At 41.8% G+C, this 21197-nt stretch overlaps 2 protein-coding genes across 5 annotated transcripts in view; one reads left to right on the plus strand and one right to left on the minus strand.

Annotated features, from left to right (window-relative positions):
* plekhh2 (pleckstrin homology domain containing, family H (with MyTH4 domain) member 2) overlaps nt 1–640 on the minus strand; it is a 29246-nt gene extending 28606 nt beyond the window's left edge. The window contains exon 1 of the mRNA XM_042434080.1: nt 513–640. Coding sequence (XP_042290014.1) covers nt 513–632 — 120 coding nt within the window. The 5' untranslated portion in view covers nt 633–640. The remainder of the gene's footprint in view (nt 1–512) is intronic.
* Nucleotides 641–4721: 4081 nt separating this feature from the next.
* The window catches only part of thada (THADA armadillo repeat containing), a 99178-nt gene continuing 82702 nt past the window's right edge, over nt 4722–21197 (plus strand). For 2 of the 4 annotated variants that reach the window (XM_042432954.1, XM_042432957.1), the window contains exons 1-21: nt 4772–4814; nt 5269–5350; nt 5522–5631; nt 5808–5938; nt 6412–6560; nt 6673–6705; nt 7121–7169; nt 7476–7669; nt 8483–8577; nt 8840–9063; nt 9251–9975; nt 10094–10248; nt 10363–10518; nt 10646–10753; nt 10923–11046; nt 12214–12359; nt 12515–12743; nt 13821–13956; nt 14111–14247; nt 15232–15378; nt 16016–16176. In XM_042432954.1, the coding sequence (XP_042288888.1) occupies nt 4809–4814; nt 5269–5350; nt 5522–5631; nt 5808–5938; nt 6412–6560; nt 6673–6705; nt 7121–7169; nt 7476–7669; nt 8483–8577; nt 8840–9063; nt 9251–9975; nt 10094–10248; nt 10363–10518; nt 10646–10753; nt 10923–11046; nt 12214–12359; nt 12515–12743; nt 13821–13956; nt 14111–14247; nt 15232–15378; nt 16016–16176 (3297 nt within the window). In that variant the 5' untranslated portion in view covers nt 4772–4808. Of the gene's footprint in view, nt 4837–5268; nt 5351–5521; nt 5632–5807; nt 5939–6411; nt 6561–6672; nt 6706–7120; nt 7170–7475; nt 7670–8482; nt 8578–8839; nt 9064–9250; nt 9976–10093; nt 10249–10362; nt 10519–10645; nt 10754–10922; nt 11047–12213; nt 12360–12514; nt 12744–13820; nt 13957–14110; nt 14248–15231; nt 15379–16015; nt 16177–21197 lie in introns of all 4 variants that reach the window. The other 2 variants (XM_042432955.1, XM_042432956.1) reach the window with 2 other exon arrangements.

Raw genomic sequence — 21197 nt, forward strand, 5'->3', positions numbered from 1 at the left:
TACTGATAACAATGGCTCTGTTCTATTCAGGTGCCCTCAGTAAGTCACGACAGTGTGACAGTGAGCCAACATGTACAACAGCAGGACCCTGAAACTAAAGCTGCTAATCTTAGATCTCTTATCTCAATTTAGTTTCATGTTTTTCTCTCTTTAATCCTTTTTTAATCTAGGTATTGCTGGTTTTAGTTATAGTTTAAGAAGATAAATATACGAGAGATCATGCCTGAACCAAAAAATATATGATTTGTAAACAGAAATGTGTCATTAACCGCCCTTCCAAGGAGTGCATATCATGGATATATATTATGAGAGCTATATATGGTACCGCCACTCAGCCGTGCTGCCAGTTTGTCCCAGTGGTCACTCACAGTACTGCTGTCCAAAACGTATCTCACCCACAAACCTCCATTAAATAAAAGTGATGTCTGTAAAACTGTTGACAGGACACCTCTGACTGCAAACAAGACAACAACTGTCCCTGTGATGATGAATGATGCCTATAACTGATTTACCTTGTCAGCGGTGAGTTCTCGAATCTTGATGATCTGCACCCTGAACTTCATGAGCAGAGCTTCGAGGACTATACACTTCTCCTTCCAGTCCTCCTGGCTCATGGCCTCCTCTTCCGCCATATTGCCTGGCCCTCTGGAACACACAGTATACAGTATGTACATTATAATACTGAAATCTGCAATACAGTATGTTTCCTGTGGGAGAATTGTCTGTTAATTTCCTCCTCCGCAGGGAGGCGAGAGGTCAAGGTCAGCTACAGACAACAGTCTCTGAAGCTGGTTGGGAATATTGCAGACGGCATAATTGCTGATATATTGTCTGTTTGACAAACATGTGTTTTCATAGGAAGATACAAATGACAGATATTTAACATCTTTAGGTTTAAACATCTAATCCCAGTTATTCAGGTCTGAAATCCCATTCAAACCCTTAATAATTCAGGTGTTAGAATATGCTCAGGTCACAAACAAGGAGTATGATATTGATCAGTTTTAATTAACAGGAGACCAATCAAATTTTATCCTATCAGTCATATCAGAGATGGACAGCAGTCACTGAGCAGTATTGACTCTTGTTGAAAGGCTATAGAATGTCGAATAAACTCGATATATAAAACAAAAGCAGACAGACAGATGCAGGTGCAGATGTTTTGCCACCAGCCAGCACCTGAAATATTCCAGGGTCGAGCCCAACCGGACCAGTGTGGGCAGTGGGTGTATCGCCCAGCTTGGCCAAACAGATAAAGACCACTGTGTTGTTCCAAAACACCCTCGACAAACTCCCCAGGGTGGACTCGCATCACGTTTTCCAACACTATCGTTGGAAAACAGGTGGTAAACAGAGAGAGAGAGAGAGAGAGATAGACAGAGAGAGAGAGAGATGAGGATCGCTGATGGAGGAGACCAGAGGGAGGAAGATAGAAAGTCTAGGTTTCCCTTCCAAGTAATAACCTCTCATTACCAGCCTGGCCTCCTCACAAAGAGACTGCAAACATGTGTGGAGGGAGGCCATAAACCAGTTTCCACTTATTTCTGTTGCTTGTTTGCTGTGGTCGACACTGATGAAGGCAAGAAAAAAAGAGCTCTCACCCCACAAAACAAAACAACACAAGTGACTGAGGGCAAGAATTTAATATGACATGTTGCATTGGGATACAAATGTGGAATCATTGGCTTTTTATATGAAACAGTTTGAAATTGTAACTCACACTTACAATGACGTTAAGCCACTTTTGTCAACCAACACTTTAAAACACCTTGTATCATTTTAATATGCTGTAATTTACGCTGCATTGCTGTTAATCATATCATTAATTTCATAGTAAACTGCCCTCTCTCACCCTTTTTATAGTCTAGTCGGTTGCTGAGGTTTAAATTGTCTTTTGCCTCAATAAAAAATGTTATAGACTTGTAGTGACTCTGATATAGTTATCTTACTGAGAAGCTAATTCACTCACATTTACTTATAAATACATCTTTTGTAAATCTAAATAAGATCATTTGTGAATATTAGTCAATTTTCTATAATGGAGGACAGATTACATTTTCTGCACACTCATCTCTTCCTTCATTCCACAGTGATGATGAAAGGATGTGACTGGTGGAAAACATGAAAGGCTATTTAACCCCTGACTCTGTTTCTTTTTCTTTTATGTCTCTTTCTGTCTGTCCGTCGCTTTCTTTCCCACTTCCTGTTGAGTAAAGTCGGTGTCAGCGTACAGAGAGAGAATGTGCTGTCTGAGGGTTTCACTGTGTTTTGGTCTGGACTGGTGATGTAGTGAGCCATTAACAGCTATAAGAGCTCTGCTACTCACCATTTATGTTAAGATGAAGATGTACTATGTGTAGATAAATCACTTGTAACTGTAAAATGAACTGTAATGAATGCCTGCCGACTGGAACAAAGTACACTGATAATGATATTAATATTAAGTTGTTTTGTTTTTTTTAAACTAAAAGGATTACTTAAATATATTTCTATTCTGACAGAGACTTAAAATTTTTAGTAGTAGTCAAGCAGTGAGCTAGCTAGCTAACAGGTATAAGGTGTAGCTCTCTCTGAATTTATAGACTATAACACATCACAGCTAAAACTGTGTTTTCGTTGTCACAAGAATATTTTAGCATGTCATTAAAAAATACTATATATTGTTGAGATATTTGTGTTTGATGTTACCTTTTGAGGTCAAATATGATGTGTTGTTAAAGGGCATAAGCTGTAACATCTCCTACACCTTTTTCAGACTGCAGAAATCTCTTAAGTTGTGTTATTGTGTTGTTTTCATCTGTGGTATTTGAGTATCTGCCTCCGTTTTATGTGTCCATGTATATATGCGTGTATATGAATGTGTATATTTATACATATGACCTGATTATTTCTGTGATTTATTGCAGACCCGAAGTAAATTTCAAATTTCAATAGTTTACAAATTTTTAGAGCTATAGCTCTTAAGACAACGCTGACTACAACAGCAGCTAGTAAAACACACATAAACAACACTAGCTACTTTCTTAGCTTGAAAACAGTGAATTTATGAGTAATGACAAACCACAGCAGCCAATATTCACACTATCTTCAGCTAAATCATGAATTTCACATCATTATCACACCAAATAACTGCCAAGTGAGACACTAGTGCTCAACAACTGAATAAAAAACAACGTTTAAATGATTCACACTATAAAAAGGTCAAACAGCGTCAGTTAGAGACACATTTTCATCAAAGTTTCTCTGCTTACCCTTAAGAATATTTGATGAAGCGACACTATACACGCGACTTCACGCCATGTCGACTCCAACGTCTGTATATTTCTTATTATTCCTGTGTGGGGAAAAAAAATCCTAATTCATGAGTAAAAATGATGAATTTCTCTCTTTCCCAGAGGTTTTCATTTCAGCTCTCAGGCAGAAGTTGGGAGCGGGTTGGAGAGACGGTGTGGTTTCGTGAAATGCATCCAATCACATATCAGGTAGGCGTTTCCCTGCGCTGCAGGATGACAAAGTTTGTCTTTGATTGACGGAAGCTCTCCACCAATCAGAACCCGGAGCGCTATTTTATGGAAAGACCGAGGGTGAGCTACTATTTATCGGAAGTGACGTCTCACCGAGCAGCATGTTTTATAGGTGTGTCAAGTTTACCAGAACAAAACAGGAAAGCTGTGTTAGTATGGATTCAAACTAAAAAAATATATTATACAAGATCCAAGATTCAAGATGTTTATTGTCACTCTGGTTAAACGAGTACAACCGTGTCAAATACTCTGGCTGAGAGGCTCCATTACAGAAAAAAGTAAATAATAATTCTGTATATAAAAAAGATATATGAAATATAATAACAAAAAATAAAAGCAATACAAAATATACATATATATTTTTTTGAAAATATATACTTTTTGAAAATATATATATATATAACTGATGCAAGAGATTTCCACACATTTAGACCTATGCAGTGTTTCACTTTACTTTTTAGCTTTCGGTCTATCAGACCCTCATCAGAATATACATTATAGAGATGTATACTGTGATGAAGGTCTGATATCAGTTTGTACTAACTGATAATTCCAGCACCTTAACAAAGATAAGCCGGGCAGAGCGATGGTCATCCTGCATTAAAATATATATAAAGTATATAAAAAGACAGAATCAAGACACAAAAAGGTTGCATATGGTATTCAATCACTGGTCTGACAAATATTGCACAGAGGTGTGTGTGTGTGTGTGTGTGTGTGTGTGTGTGTGTGTGTGTGTGTGTGTTATTTATTTAGTAGTCTTATGGCCTGAGGGGAAAAAGCTGTTCCTCAGTGTGCTGGTGTGTGTTTTGAAACTCCTGTACCTCCTACCTGAGGGCAGCAGGGAGAACAGGCTGCTGCTGTGTGGATGGTACAAGTGTACAAGTGTGTACAAATATGTCTTCAAGGTTCGTTCAACCACAAAAATGTATCAAACTATTGATTTTAATCTCAGAAGCAGATATGGAATAATATACTACCAAAAAGTACAAATACAAATACATATTTCATTGTACTTTTTGCCTAATATATAAACCTAATTTTAGTCTGAGGAAAAAAACATAAATTACAGGACGTGAAAGCTCTATTATCATCTAGCTTGACATTAGAAGTTGCAGCTACAGTTTTTTTCGTTTGTTTATTTGTTTTGTTAGTTTTTGTTGTTTAAAGTCATGATGTTACACACTCCGGTACAGCAGGTGGCGCCATGCACCCTTAACGTTGGTAAAACTAAAGAAGAAGAAGAAGGCTACCACCAGAAGCAGAAAGCCCAGAGTAAACCACATGCTGGATTGAGGTGAACGTTGTTGATGTATAACTTTACACTTTGGTTATTCCTCGACTCTTTTTAAGCATATAATGGGTTTACTGTTACGTTGTTTGTTGTGTCTCTTTCTCGCCTTTACATTTTCTTACGTAGAGTCAATGCCAGAGAGCTAGCAATAGTTAGGAGATGCTAGTAACAGGACTTATGAGAAAGCCAAGTAAAAGCGAATACTGCAGTAACAACAGAAAGAAAATAGTTTAAGCATGTGTGTATTTATGTATAAAATGTGTATGTGTGTGTGTCAAAGGGAGAGAGAGAGATGGTGAAGGTGAAGGGTTGAATTTGTACTGGTATCTGGTATCTGTAACTGGTATCCCTTCTCACTCAACCTCTCAGATGATTTGAATTTGGAAATATTGCTGTCACATAAACACTCTTGCAGTCATGGAAGTGACTTAACTGTTGGTGCTTTTACAGGGCAGAGTCATGGTGGTGAAGAAGAAGACAGCCAAAGTAGAGGCTGTTGTTTTGGACGAGGAGAATCTGCACAAGCTCATAGGTAAACTGTGTTCACTGATGCTGTGGTTACTGAAAACACATGCAAATCCTATAGGTGCTGCCCAAAACTATAAGTGCACAGAGCTCTTTCAGACTAGATGTGTGGACTTTCCACTGCATGATGTGTGTCAGTTTTAATGTTTAACAACGTGTGTATCTTGGTCTTTCTTAGCATCTCTCTCTTTGGATGGAGGAGAAGATGGAGTCAGGCAGGTTGCCCAGACCTTACAATCCTGTTTGAAGCTGACAGAGCCAGTGCAGCAGATCCAGCTGGTTAAAAAGGTTGGTTTGGAGAGCAGTTGAAGGCATAATGATAATAGTAGTGATCAAAATAGCACTGTATAACAACAAGATTAATGTGTGTCTGGGATGATATGCATTATCTTGTCAAGTATTCTCTCTAAAGCATTACTGACAGTATATAACCAGCGTGTGTGTGTGTGTTCATGCTGCATCAGGCAGGGTCCCAGCTGGAGGCACTGAGTGAAGAGCAGCCTGATGGAGCTCTCTTAGAGGCCTGTCTACACACCCTGGCTCTGGTCTACACCTCCCTGCAGGCCAAGAACCCTCTACGACGGGCCATTGCCAGGTACAAAGCTAAGTTTAAGTATTCTTAGTTTGAAATGAGAAGGAGAAGATGTGGGAAATTCTGTGGTCACTAGCTTGGGATGTAACCAGTTGGCATCACAGATTTTATTCTGCCTTCAGAAGAGAAACAGCAAGAACTGATCCCTCTGTTTTTGAAATCCTAAGTCCTGCTGTCATATCATTTAAAATAAATATCTCTACAATCTTCATGATGAATATCATCCTCTCATGTCGCAGCTACATTTGTGTCATGCCAGAATCACACTTTTATTTGTCAGTTTTCTTAAGTCCACAACTGTTCAGTTTGCAATTGAAAGCTGCAAAAAAATGCAATAAAGGTGTTTTTATTTGGTTGTAAGAATATAATTTTGTTGGCTCTACAAGTTTGTTATGCCTTATTTCCACTTTGTTTGTGTGTACAATACATTATTAAGCTCTCTGATAAATAACATGTCTCTGTGTTGCTCTCCTCAGTACCCTGGGTTCAGTACCAGCCTGGCTTCAGGAGCGGACTGTAGCCTGTCTGTCTGCCTGCCTGTCTGACTGTCTGTCCAACCCAGCTTCAGACCAATATCCTCACATAGTAGACACCATCGCTGCCTGCGCAGATGGCTTCCCTCTCGGTGAGCGGGTGATCGATTGCCTTTGCTCTCACTGCTGATATATACTTCTTTTGATCACCTCCTCTTGTTCAGTTCGATAAACAACTGTCTTTGCCGTATCCTCTATGTCCAGGTGAGAGATGCATCAACAAACTGCTGCCAGAAGGTCAGTGCCCAGCTTTCTTGTTAAAAAGTGTTACATTAGGGCTGCAACTAACAATTACTTTAATATTTGATTAATCTGCTGATTGTGTTCTCAGTTAAATGATTATCCACTTAATGTACAAAATGTCACAAATTGCGGAAAAATTGCCCACCACAGTTTCTCAGAGCCCAAGATAACATCTTCAAATTGCTTGTTTAGTCTGACCAATAGTCCAAAACCCAAAGATATTCCATTTACAATGATGTAAAACTGCGAAAACAAGCAAATTATCTCAATGGAAGAGTGGGAACTGGTGAGTGTTTGGCATTTATGCTTGAAAAATGACTGAGATGATTATTTGATTATCAGCTCTACTTTAAATGAGGACTGTAATTTTGAGAAAATCCTCTTGTTGACTCTCTTCTTATCTTCATAGTGCTGCAGTTCCTTCACAAAGGACTTAGTGAATACCTTCACCAGAACAGGTATGGAGGCATATCCTGTATTCTTTACATCTCCCCTTTCATATCTGTTTTGTACTTATTTATATTTGGCATTTAATTTTGTCTCATATTGAAAGTTAACAAGTTAGTGCATACATTACTTGCATTACAATATACTTTATTAAACCCCAAATGCTTTATTTCGTCGTTACCAAAAAGTGCAAAGTGCAAAAACTCATGCTGATACATGAGATACATGCTGATACATGAGAACCTGGTCACTGCTGATATTCACAATATGTGATCTGTCTCTCTGTGTGTCTCTGTCGCCCCCTGCTGTTGTTTTAGTGGTCTGGTAGGCCGTCACATAGCTCAGGCCCAGCTGATGCATCACTGTCTGACGGTGGTGAAGACGTCCATGCTGGTGATTCAGAGATCTCAGGAGACCATCAGTGCTGCCCTGCAGGCTGCTCAGGATCACTGCAAGCTGGAGGACACACTAAGCAGCCTGCTGAGCTGCTACACACACATCCTCACTGACGGTAAGACATGGAACTCACTGACAAGTGCAGAGATTCAGCTTAAAGGGAAAATTTGGTAGTTTTCAACCAATCATTTTGTGTCTAAGTGACTAATGGGGACAATGATTTTTGAGATTGGTCCAGCATTGAGTGAGAGTGCTTCAGCCACCAGATGCGAAACGGGCTGCAATGTAATCCAATGGGGCAATAGTGCACTGTCAATATGTCCAAGTGCTTGTTTTTGCCACTAACAGGCACAGATTGTTATTATAAGTGTCTGACAACATTATCGAATGTTGAGTCTCGTCCTGAAATTTTGCAAGAGTTGTTTTCGAAATCAGCTAAATATTTAGCCATGACCAAGTTGGAGAGAATGACGCTGGGAGGAGTTTGTTGTGTTGGAGCACAGAAAGCTTAGCTTAGTGTTATCTAAAAGATTTTCAAAGTCACGGCTGATTATTTAGCTGATTTCGACAACAACTCAACTCTCATGAGATTTCAGAACAAGACTTCTCCTTGAGCGACCTTTAAAGAGGTATACGTCTAGACCTGCTTTCATCTAATTGCCAAAATATCAGTCATTATTTGCATAGAAAACGAATGTTGCAAATATTGACTGTTACTTGTGCACAGCAGCTTTTGAGGAGCAGTTATATTGCAGTTCCTTGTCATTAGCACACAAGTGTTTCTCCACACTCAGACCTTCATGACTGCTCAAAGATTTTAAATACGAGACATTTAAACTAGCAAATGAGAAACAATAAATCACAAATCTAATGCACACAGCACACACTCTCCCTTCTTTCCCTCCTCTGTTCCTGTCCCTGCCTACAGAGGAGTTCATCCAGGCAGTCCAGAGCACCGCCGGCATGGCTGTAGTCTTGTTAATCAGGTCTGTCATGGGTTCTGGAGATGAAGTTGCTTCTGTGGTGAGTTGAGGATTAAAAGTGTACATTTTAAAAAGATTTATTTGTATGTTCTGAATGAGACTGTCTTGTAAAGTAATTATCTTACATGATTATACAAATGTAAACTAACAAAGCGGCACCTTGAAATGAGTGTATGGTAAAATCAATATTTAGCTGCAGTCTTATCTGAATCAGTAAATCACAATGTAATGTGAAACAGTGATGTCATATTAAGCTGTATTTCTGTATCTTGGTCCTTCTTGTCTTTGTTTTTGTGTATCAGGTGTGCAGTTTGCTGTGCGGCTCAGCGCAGGGTTTGGGGTCGGCAGCTCAGTGGCTCAAGCAGAGGTGTGAGGGTCTGTGTACCAGTAGTCGCCCACCGGGTGTCTCTCTGTATCTGTGTCATGGGGCTCTGGCCATGTTGAGCTGGAAGGGGGCCCTACCAGGGCCACAGTGGGAAAAACTGCTGCTGTTGGTCCCAAACACACTGCTGGATTTAGATGTCAGGTACTTCCAAAAAACTGATTCCCATTCAGTACTGACTACTGTAAATGTTGATCCTTTCTTCATTGGAGAATTGAAACGTGTCTCAGAAGTTCTTCTGAATGAAATATCCTTGTGTTGTCCAGAGCTTGGGAAAAAATTGTGATTGCAGGTTTATTTAAGAAGTTTCTGTTTATCCTCCCTGCTGTAGTATAAAGGAGTCCAGTACAGCTATGGTAGTGGCTCGGGTGTTGACCCTGTGGAGTGGAGCTGCCTTGGACTGCCTGCAGGGGGAGACGCAGCCCTGCCCTCCCAGCCTCCAGCAGTCACTTAGTGGAGGTTCTGATCTCCAGCGACACCTCCTGGAGCATATCTACTCCCACTGGGAACACCCACTAGATGGAGTACGCCACCAAACCCGCTCCCTGTTCCGCAACCTCCTCCTCCTCCATCAGCACACCAACCTGTCGACCTCTGACCCAACCAAGGACCCTTACATCACAGAGCTCACCCAAAGCTTGCTGCGACTGGAGTGGCACATGAGGGGAAAGTACGGCTCATTAGGCTGCCTTGTGGAGCTGCATGGCGCGGGGTACCTGCTTGAGATCCAACCACAGCTGCCTTCATGTCTCCTGGGATTGATGGGTGACCAGACCCTGGCTCCGTATGCCAGCGACCTGCTGGAGAGGCTGTTTGTTAGCCACAAGGCGCAGCTAGCTGCTGAAGCCAGCGCAGCAGGCAAGACAGCCACAGAGGACTGGATGGAGCGTTGGCACCAAACATGGGTCACCCCCTTGCTACAGGTGCTGTGCCGTGCTAGACTGGACCAGACCACTTACATCCTGGACTATTTCCTGCCCAAGCTGCTTCGCTGCAGCCCCTCCAGTCTGGCACACATGGTGCAGGCCTTGCAAGACACACCGCCCTGCAGCTCAGGTAAAGGTCGTCTGCACAAACAAACACACTTACATCCTTTACATCTGTATCTACTTTCTTTTTCCCCTTCTGGTTGCTCTATTGGTGTCTCTTCACTTAAAGTGTTCTTTCTCGTTAGGTCCTTCAGGCAGCAGGGGTGCGCTGGGGGCTCTGATGACGTGCCTGCGGGCAGCCAGGGCTCAGGGTGTTGTATTGTCTTCAGAGGAAGGTCTGTGGGGAGGACTGGTGCCCCTCTCCCTGCTCCAACAAGCACTGGTACACAAACATGATCAAGTGAGTGCATCTGTGTCCTGAAGTGTGTATACTTGTGAATCTTGTGTACGTTTTTATAAATTTTGTGTATGTTTATTTCCCATTTAATGTTTTTGTGCATCTCTTACTGGCCAGGTAAGGATGGATGCTTTGGGCTTGGTGTGTGAGAGCCATCGCAGCACTGAGGTTCTGACCTCACAGGAAATGGACCTTATCCGCCACTTCCTGCTACCCAATCTCAACAGCCAATCACCAGGTGTCAGACAGCAGACAGTCAGCCTGATGAAGAAGGTCAGTCATTGACCTCACATCGTCTTTGGTGTTTGAAAATGGTTCTCGATGGATTTTATTTTCTCATTGCATTGGAAATGTTGAGCTGGTGAAGTACAATCAGCACGTGTTCTGCTCTGTTCCACAGTTGCTTTGTAGAGTGAAGGACAGCACTCAGCTGCTGCAGAAGAGACGGAGCCAGGAGAGAGAGCAGCAGCAGAGAGACAGAGACCAACACACGCTACATCTGTACAAGGTATACCACACACACACACACACACACACACACACACACACACACAACACATGAATGCAAAGTTTCCGACAAGTATAATCAGCCTTAGTGTGGATTTTTTTCCCCAATGTTGTATTTTTTAGTTTTGTTTTTAGAAATGCTTTTATATAAATGTGTGTGTGTGATCTAGGAATTCCTGCGCTGGCTGTGTGTGAGGCTGTTGGAAGTTTTGCTTCCTGGAGCTTCCTTCTCTAAGTGCCTCATGTCCCTCCACCTGCTGGGTCTACTGGGCCAGCTCTTCACCTTCAGCACCGGTATGTGTACTGCTCAGCAGCAGAATCACTACATTTTACAGTTTCACAGCATCACATCTGTGTAAAAGACACACTGTTTCCATCATTACAGTATATTTTAATTATATGTATTGACAAGGATACAGGAATAAATATAATGCTGTGAGTATTGATAATAGTGCTGTCGCAATAACCGCAATATTGCAATACTGCGCCACCACAGTGGATGGCGAGCAACCACCACAACCGCGCTATGTTCACGTTGCTAGGCCCTTCCTGTTGTACACTTCAATGCGTGTGTATTGAATGTTTGGTAGCTCCCCTGGTCCAGTGGCTCTGGAGGATCCCACCCGCCGTGTGCAGCGTCTCACATGCTAAGCATCTCACCCGGTCAGCCCAGTGAGCTGACCAGGGGGTCTGTGCAGATGTTTGGTAGTTAAAAACACACCTGTATGAATACTTTGTCTCGGTTATATGTTTAAACTCTCCACGGTCACCGTGAAAGCCGAGCTGCCATTAAACATGCGATGTAAAGTAGTTTTCCATCAATCATACAATCTAAAGGCTCGTGCAGCCAGACTCCATTCATAAATCCCAGGTTTAAGGGGACTTGGCTGTAGGCCAGTGTTTCCTGCCACAAAATGATTTAAAGTATTTTCTGTGTTTGTCAGGTACTGCTGCTCCATTCGGCCAACACATAATCAGACTAACATACCTTTGCACAAAAAAAAAGGTGCTATGCTGCATATCGCGCTGTTGAGCCACCCTGAATCACTGCTGAGGTTCCTTCACCGTGACAACCCAAATTGATAATACATATAATTACACCAATTTTAACTGTAACATCCGAACCATGGGGGTGCCTCATACTGCAACTTATCAGGCGGAACAGCTGTTCACCATAAAGATCAGAACACAGTGTTATATGTGTCCAGCACACTCAGAGCAGTTTTTAGTTTAGTGCTTTGCTCAAGGACACCTTTAGTGGTGATGCTCGGCTGCAGTGGCCAGCTAACAGCGCTGGAACACATTCTCCTGTCGTTACCCGAGCAAACACTTTTCATCACTGGCCAGCCTCGTCACTTTGATGCTAACCTGATACTCTAGCTGTCTGAGCATATGCCCTGCCTCTTCTCACTCTCTGTCTCCTCTCATCCTTCTTTATTTCTACCTCTGTCTTTTCCTCAGGGTCTGATGGGTTTGCCCTGGGTGAAGTTGTGACCTCCACCCACGCTCAGAATGTCCTCTACTGTGTAGCCAGCAACTTCCTGGAAGTCAAACAACTGGCCTCCACGCTGCTACGGCAGCTCCCTCCATCAGCTGTGGGACTACAGGTTAATATGAGGGTCAAGCTCAGGCTCTCAACTGATAAAAAACTATAACAGCCCATTATTCCAAACACTAGCTTTATGCATAGTAGCTGGATTCCATAATCATCAACTTCTGTCGTGGTATTCAGTTGATCTCACCGTACTCTTTGTGATGTTAGGTGCCGGAGAGGATGCGTCGTGTTCTTCAGGCTGCTCTGGACCTCAGCACCAGCACCAAACCCTTTGACAGCGTCACAGCAGCCCACCTGCTCCACCTGCTGCTCCACCAGCCGGACCTGATCCAGGCATTGCTACACTGTGCCCAGGAGCAGGGCGTCGATTTCCAGCCTACGTCCTTACCCCCTCAGGCCTCTGAGGCCGTCACCTTGGAGCTCAACACACTGGCTGGTAAGATCCAGGAGTCTCATCTGAAACCGTTGCCTGCGCACAAAACGGGGCCTGAAAGAGGCGTGCGTCACTTCCCATGCAATCTATAAAATGTGATCTATAAAAACAAACTTGACGGCAGCATGTGTGCACCTGTATGTAAACTCTGACCTTTGCGTACGAACAGTTTGGAGATGGGAAAATTGCGACGCAGATGGTGAATTGAATTGAACTCAGAGCACACTAGAGACATGGTGGTGGCTGCCACACACACACTCTGCCTTCTCCAATCACCTCACCGGCACATCTTCACCACCTGCACTCATATATGGACTGTGTAAATTAGAAACACCTGTATGCTGGATTTTGGAGTAAATATAAATGAATACAGTGTTTATTTTATTGTAGCTATCGAGTGTGTGTGTTGTATAAACTACTTAAAAGTGGTTAACTAGGAACTGGCCGGCTGCAGGGTGTCCAGTAAGAGCTCAACCAGAGATGTCTGACTTTACGATCCACAGGAATGTTTATTGACGTTGTATATGGTTGTTTTGGGTTACACACATAACACATAAGAAGTCCAAAAACAGGGAAATAAAACAGTAAAAGTCCGTTCGAGTCTGTTGCGGTCTACCCTCTTCAGCTGCCCGAGCGCAAGTGAAGAGCGAGAGGATATGCTGACTCTTGACACTGATTGGTCAGGCGTTTCGAAACAGAGAGACTGATTGGTCCGGCGAAAAGAAACACATGTACATCAATATTCATGAATATTTTTGCATTGACCATTTGTGGTTGAATATGGGCGTGTAGAGGTCAGAATACAAGGATCCACGTGCACACACTTCCAGGTGGACTGTGATTTATAAAGGGAAATACACGTGCATTCATATGTATGTACGATTTTATAAATCTGATTATTTTTTGGCGTGCACCATTCTCAGCTTTTGTGCACATGTACACTTTTAGTATGGATCCTACACACTGTTTTATAAATGAGACCTCAGATGTGTCACCCTTGTAGATGTATGCATTAGACTGATATAAGTAGTATGCTATGATATGCTCTTGATATGTATTGTATTGTTTTTCTGTGCTCAGTGATTCAGTTCTTGCTGCGCTGTCTGCAGTCGGAGGTGTCGAGGGCTGAGTCGTCTCTCTTGCAGGCAGCTGCTTCCTATCCTCTCTACGGCAGAGCCCACTGCATCACTGCTGTCCTGCAGCATCTGGACACAGAGTGAGAGCAATCACATCCCAAACACTCTACTTCCATTTACATTTATTTGCTGTCAGCACCAAGATTCTGGTGCAACAGCACACTGTATTTGAAGATCAAATTCAGTCTTGACCATAATCACATGCTCTGTGTTTTGATTTATGTTTGTGTTTAGGAGTTTGAGCCACACTGAGCAGTGGAGGTGTCTGGTGTCGGAGCTGATTGCGATGTGCTACAGGATGTCTGATGTGGTCTCCCCTGTAGTTCAGAGCTCCTCTCCAGAAGGACTAATCCCCATGGATACTGACTCAGGTGATCTGGGTTTAGACTGTGCTGCATACACTCAATAGGCATCATACAAGGACATTTTCATAATCTTGTCTTAAACCTTTTACTTTTATGTACCGAGTCTGATCCAGAAAACTCTCCTAACTGCACCAACTTTTCCTGAATTGCTAATGTGAGTTTGAGGAGTAGGTGAGATTTGATCATTAGCATATATACGGCTCACCCAAGAGAGAAAATAAAAAATTCACACCGCGTTGCTGTTGGAAATCAGCAGATGAAAACATAACAAATTTAGCATTGTCAGTAGCTCTATTGAGGGACCACAAATATTACTATGACTGTCACCGAGCCATACTGCAACATAATTCAAGAAGGAATGGTTTGATATGAAGTTAGATGCCAAAGAATGTCTTTTCAAAGCAAGGCATGACTAAAACAGGAGGCATTTAAGGGAACGTGACAGTCATAGGGATGAACGACAGAATATATCCTATTAGGTGATATTGGTAATGCCCAGAAGAAGTCGCCCTGGACGACTTGCTTAAAAAAATATGGCAATGAAGTAAAAAAGAAAAAAAAAAGGCAAAAGAACTTCTCAGTAAATTAGCATGCCAAGAGAAAATTTTAGGTTTGAGAAAAGTGGTGAATACCACAAGTTGTCTTAAATCACTTGTATGTGCCACTTAACGAATCTGTTTGTAGAAGTGCTTCTTACAGGAGGCCCATCCTGCATGTCTCTGAAGGTCTTACTGATCATCAAAATCAATTCCCCATGAAATTTGGGGGAATATTTTAATCACTTTGCCAAAAAATACTAGATTTTCCAAAGTATTATTCACTCCTGGTGTCAAGTTTTGCAGCAGCATGTAATATCCCAATATTAGCAAAAAGAGAATATTTTGGAGTTATATTTGAATTTGATGGAAGCATCCAAACATAGATATAGAAATGTACACAGGGGAAAGGACACATTCTGACAATATGATTACATATTGTGTGTTTGAACAGATACTTCAGCAGGACTGCAGAAGATCTTGCAGGAGATTCAGCCCAGAGACACCAATGATTTCTTCAACAATGCCAGAGAGCTGGACACACATGACGGAGATGATGACGCACAAACCCAGACCACACACACACCGTCACTAGATACAGGTGGGTTACGGATCATTATATCACACTCAGTCTGTTCAACATGCAGAAAAATACTCAAGGTTTTTTTTACTCTTTCTTGTGTTTCCTTGTGAACTGAGGGTAACAAATATGAAATATGAAGCTTGGTTCTCAAATTGTGCACAAGCTATGCCTCATTAGTCTAAAGAGTCTATATTTCACTAGTATAATTTTCATTGTTTACTAGACTGTGGAAAACCACTCAAGTCGTCACTGCTTGTGGGTGCTATATCAGTGATGTCCTGATGGGGGCAGTGTTTGTCATTTTTTTTTGTGAGCTATATTTACACAATACACAGTCTGTCACTTATTTAATGATAATCTAAACTACTGTAACTTCACAGTCATAAAGAAAATTAATCGGCTCTGTAGTGTGTGTGTGTTTTCGCTGCATGTAGTATATGTGACCCAAAATAAACAACCCACATTAATGAGTAGACACATTATGAGACTGTTTTTGGTTTCCATTCAATAGACAGCTTTAATGTGGTACATTACATAACAAAACAAACACATATTTCAGTGTAAATTATTAAGAGTTTCAAGAAGTGATCAAACTTTCCCCTTGTTTTTTTTTTTTTCATGTGTGTGTGTCTGACTGTGTGTGTGTTGCTTCCAGGAGGTGAAGGCTACAGGGTGACAGCCCAGATGGTGCTGGTATGTTGCTGGCGGAGCATGAAGGAAGTAGCCATGCTGCTCGGACAGCTGTGTCAGAGCCTGCCTCTGCACTACACCAACGACAACGCACGCACACACCCCGGGCTCATCAGAGAGGAACAGGTGAAACCCTGACGTGACGTACACAACACACTCGCACACATGCCTCGCTCACGTTTCCTTACCGCCGTTACCTCATATCGCGTTTGAAGCAGTCGTTAGCGTCATTATGAGAGTCAGAGAGCAACTGTCACTTTCATTGTTCTTGTCCCGACCACAGACTGTGTGACGCTAAACCGGTTTAATTAATAAGTGTTGTTAGCCTTTTGACTTTACTATTCAAAGCCTGATATACAGACGGGTGAGAAATTAAAGGAAAAACCAACATAAAGTGTCTTAGTAAGGTGTTGGACCACCATGTGCTGCCAGAACAGCTTCAATGTGACTTGGCAGTGATCCTACAAGTCTCTGAACTCTCCTGGAGGGATGAACACCATTCTTCCAAAAGATATTCCCTCATTGGGTGTTTTGATGATGGTGGTGGTCGTCTAACATGTCGGTCCAAAATCTCCCATTGTTGTGGGTTGAGATCTGGTGACTGTGAAGGTCATAGCATATGATTCACATCATCTTCATTCTCATCAAACCATTCAGTGACCCCTCCTGCCCTGTGAAATGGGGCATCATCATCCTGGAAGAGACCACTCCCATCAGGATAGAAATGGTTTATCATATGATAAAGGTGATCACTCAGAACAACTTTGTATTGATTTGCAGTGACCCTTCCCTCTAAGGGGACAAGTGGAGCCAAACCATGCCAGCAAAATGCCTCCCAAAGCTAAACAGAGCCACCAGATCCCCTCACTGTAGCCATCTGTAGCTTAATTCCTCTGTGCCATAACACTCCATTCTTGGCCATTATAAACATACTGTTGAAATGGGCGACATGTTCCTTCATTACCATGATCAAGGGCACTTAATGTTATTTTTGAGTCAATTCCACATACACATCTTGCTGCTGTAAATACCTGCCAGTCCACCAAACCTGTAGTTGAACTTAGTCCTGACGAAAACAGTTTTTCCTCCTGTTTGAGTAACATTTACTCAAAACAACAGTGCCTAGATGTTTCTAAGGATATTATTTAGCCTTTTTACAAAATGAAAACATATATTCGTCTTCATTAGCAACCAACGGCTTGGTTGAGTGCTACAAACAGGGTAGGGAAGTCGGAAAATGCCTTTGTTTTGGTCTTTTCCTGGAATTTCTTGTAAGTAGGGTGTTTTGTGGTTTGAAACATGGACAAATATTTAATGGCAGTAATTACTCTAGATTAGCAACTTCAGTCCAAAAATATCACTTATCCATGTCAATAGGTATGCTTCACTCCACTGGATTGTTATCAGGGTTGATACTAACCTCATTAAGTGAATCAGCTATTGGCCAGAGTTGATTGATCCACATTAGATATAGTTTCTTTGTCTATTTCAGTGTAAAATTTGTTTTTGCTATCATTTACATTCATTCAGTCCAGGTAAGCCACAGACTCAGTATTTTTGGTACCTTGATTTTAAATGTAGTGGAAAGTTACCACTGTTATTGAATTGATAATCAGAATATTGGGAGCAAGAAAGTCAGATGAATTGTATAAAAATCCTAATCTGCCTGTTGTGGTATTCCACTAGTTATGTTACATTTAGAACCAAAATATACCAAAATAGTCCAAGCTCTGCTCCCTCCAATGAGTTTTTTTGTGTGTCAGTACCTTTCCACATCTGACAGAGGGCTCCCCAACATATCCTGCTACCGCTCATCAGCTCTGTCTTCTCGTCAGTCTTCCTGCTTCATTGTCACATGGGAATTGGATGATTAACAAGGTTAACCAGGCAACAACAGCTGAGCTGTGGTAGCGTGTTCCTGAGAATCAGACGAACATTCGGGAATTTGTGATCTCATGCAATGACGGTGGGACAATCTAAAAATACGGGTGACTGCCCAGCCTAATGTGTACACTCAGTCGTAGAAGATGTTTACATCCACACCCTCCGTATTCCATAGAAATAGGTGTCATTTTTTCACTGTATGTGTGTAGAAGTACTGTAGCGGGGGAATTATGTGAACGTGTGTGTTTGTGTGTCTGTGTGTGTTTGTGACACCATGCTGGGAGGCTCTTCAATTAGCATCCGCCCTCGTTAGCGCCGCGCTTTCATTTGAGGCCCGACCCTGCTGGTTTAACGGCCGCGACGCCCCTCCCTTTCCACTGCATTCTTTCCAAATCACTTCCACCACCAGCAGGAAAACACTGAGCACTGCGAACAACACACACACACACACACACACACACACATCGACACACACACACACACACAGACTGACACACAGACAAACTCACACAGGAATAGTTGTCTGAATGGTTCAGCATGTTAACGTCCATAATAACATGGGTACCAGACATAGTCTGTGTTTGTCAGTGTAGGGGGTAAAGTGTGTGTTTGTGTATGTGTGTGTGTTTGCTTGTTGACTATGTATTTACACTCCTGAGAGAGAGAAAGTAGGTAGTAAGTATGTGCTGAATGTGTGTTTTAGTGTGTGATCGAGGGCCATAGTTTTTACCATTCAGGCTTTTTATAGTTGCTGTTTTTCTCTTTATATCGTTGTAAATTTAATAAATGTGAGTTTTGGACTGTTGGCCAAACAAAACAAGACATTTAAAGACGTTAGCCCAGGGCCCTTAGAACCATTAATCCTACAATGGAAAAAATTAGGAAATCAATAATGAAAGTGATCAGTTGCCTGATCAGAATCCGTCCTTTACTGTCCCATACTATTGCCTAAAAAGTGCACATTATTTTTCTCATCAAATCACAGATAAAGATCGAAAAGGCCTGAAAAAGTTTGAGATTTGGCTCATGACACCTGCAGATTCTATGTGACGGAGCAGAATAACCAAATCATAGCAACTAAATAACACTGACTAAATAATCCTCAGCATTTGTTTTCATTTCTTTTGACCACCAGATGCTTGCATAACCGATATATTTGAGATTACAGCAGTTAAGTTGTGATGAAAAGTATTTTCCAGTAACTTAACTGATGGTGGAGCAAAAAAGTATTAGAAAGTTTTTGAATTGTGAAACACACGCACAGGGCTCAGTTTGGCACATCGCAGCTTGTAAATTAGTTGTTCAGTTCCATGAAAGTTTCCAAGAGTTATTGAGTATTCCCTGTAAAACAGATGGACACAGTGAGATGTGTTTCCCACCGGTCAGAATATCAGGCGCTATGAAACAGCCAGGGTCTCATTAACTGTCGCTACTGAAATGGATTCGATAATGATGTCACCACCACAGCGTAATGAAGAGATAATTGACGGTGATATCATGGATACCATGTTGTCCTCTGTGGTAACTATGGCGGTGGGCCTCATTACATAACCGATGATTTAACAAACTCATGCTGAGGAGCACACAGACAAGAGGAAAATCTGAACTCCTGTCCTCTCTGTCCTCACCGCATCCTTTTTTCTTTTTCATTCACTTGTCATCAGTTCCACACTTTTGCGCGTGTGTGTGTGTATGAATAGTGTGTGTGTAGCATTAACAGTCGGTGGGGTGATTTCAATAGTGTTTGGAAAGTTGGGCCTGGCTAAGTCTGTGCGGACAAAGTCATTTTGCCCTACCGCAGCGATGACATGCATGGGCATATGTGTTTAGTGTGTGCGTGCATGTGTGTGTGTGTGTGTGTGAGAGAGAAAGAGACCAAAACACATCTCGTTCCAGCCAGCATCCTGTGTTACATCCTTGTTGGCCCAGCAACACTGCAGATGTTTCTGTCACTGGGCGGCACCATGGCAACAGCAGCAGTTGTTGATGTGCAGAGATGATGATGGTTTGATTTTTTTTTTTTTATTTTATCTTTTCCTTTATTTCTGCTGATGATGAATTAAAGCAGCAGAATGTTTTCATTTGCACCATAAGAGTTTGATTTCATTCATTACTGTTGGTGAGTCAAGGAGGTGTGACTGAAGAGACTTTAAATTGGTTTCATGGTTAAGGAGGATGGAGTAGCTAGTTTGACATCCTGACAGGGCTGTACAAAAATTGGGTGTGAGCACACTTGTACTGTACAGTACGTTTGTGACAGACCACCAAAGTCGCTGGTTAACTGGAGTTTGACAGCTCTGGTGTTTATTTGGCATGGCTCGGCCTGGATTTGTTGGAGCCCTTCGGGAACACAGAGGAGACAGACCATTTGTTTGGCCGCTCTGTAGCTAAGAGAAAAACACACCCACATACACACACGCACACTGCTATTAACACAATAGGAACCCTGTGTCTGTCATTACTATATACTTCCTACCTAGCACACTATACAATTTACTTTATGCAATGTATACCAGTGTACACATGCTGTTGTTTTTTAATTTTGCTCTTCGACATTCCCACAATCGAATAAAAAATGTACTGTTCATACGGATCTCCTTTGCCAGGTGTGCAAATCGCCTGCCCACAATAGAATAAACTGGAGTGTTTATAGGGAATAGTGAATAAGGAAGTGATTTTGGACACAGCATAAGACTTCTTAGGCTGTATAGAACTAAAAAGACTGTGCACAGGTAGCAAATAGGAGTTTAGGCACAGCTGTAGAGACTAAAAAGCTACTTATCCAGTTCCTGTCACTACCATGACATTCCTATCCATAATCATTCAGGAAATAGAGAATCTCTTTTGGACATAATTATCATTTTGATACTCATTTAATTGATTCCTGTTGGGGAAAACTTCAGGACAATGACAGCATATCATATCAAGATTTGCAGTCTATGAAAATACATGAATGGAATGGTTTTGTCCTTTACATTTCTCTCCAGGGATAAAACCGCCATGTGTCTTAAGATCACGTAATGCTTATTCTTCATCTTTAAGCAGTTTATCAGCTGTTCCTCCTGTAACTGTCAGTCACCGCCACTATCAGGGGTTGAGATGGATATTAGGTAAGTCTCATACTTTCAAACTTGAGGACTGCAGGCACTTAGGTAAAAGCTGAGGTCTTGGGATAGATGGTTTATTTTGTTTTGGTCAGTGCATTTTTCAAGATTCCAGAAAAATCATATTACTAGATAAAAATGTTAAAATAGAGTTTATAA

This window comes from Thunnus maccoyii, chromosome 14, assembly GCF_910596095.1.
Source record: "Thunnus maccoyii chromosome 14, fThuMac1.1, whole genome shotgun sequence".
In the NCBI taxonomy this organism is placed as follows: Eukaryota; Metazoa; Chordata; class Actinopteri; order Scombriformes; family Scombridae; genus Thunnus; species Thunnus maccoyii.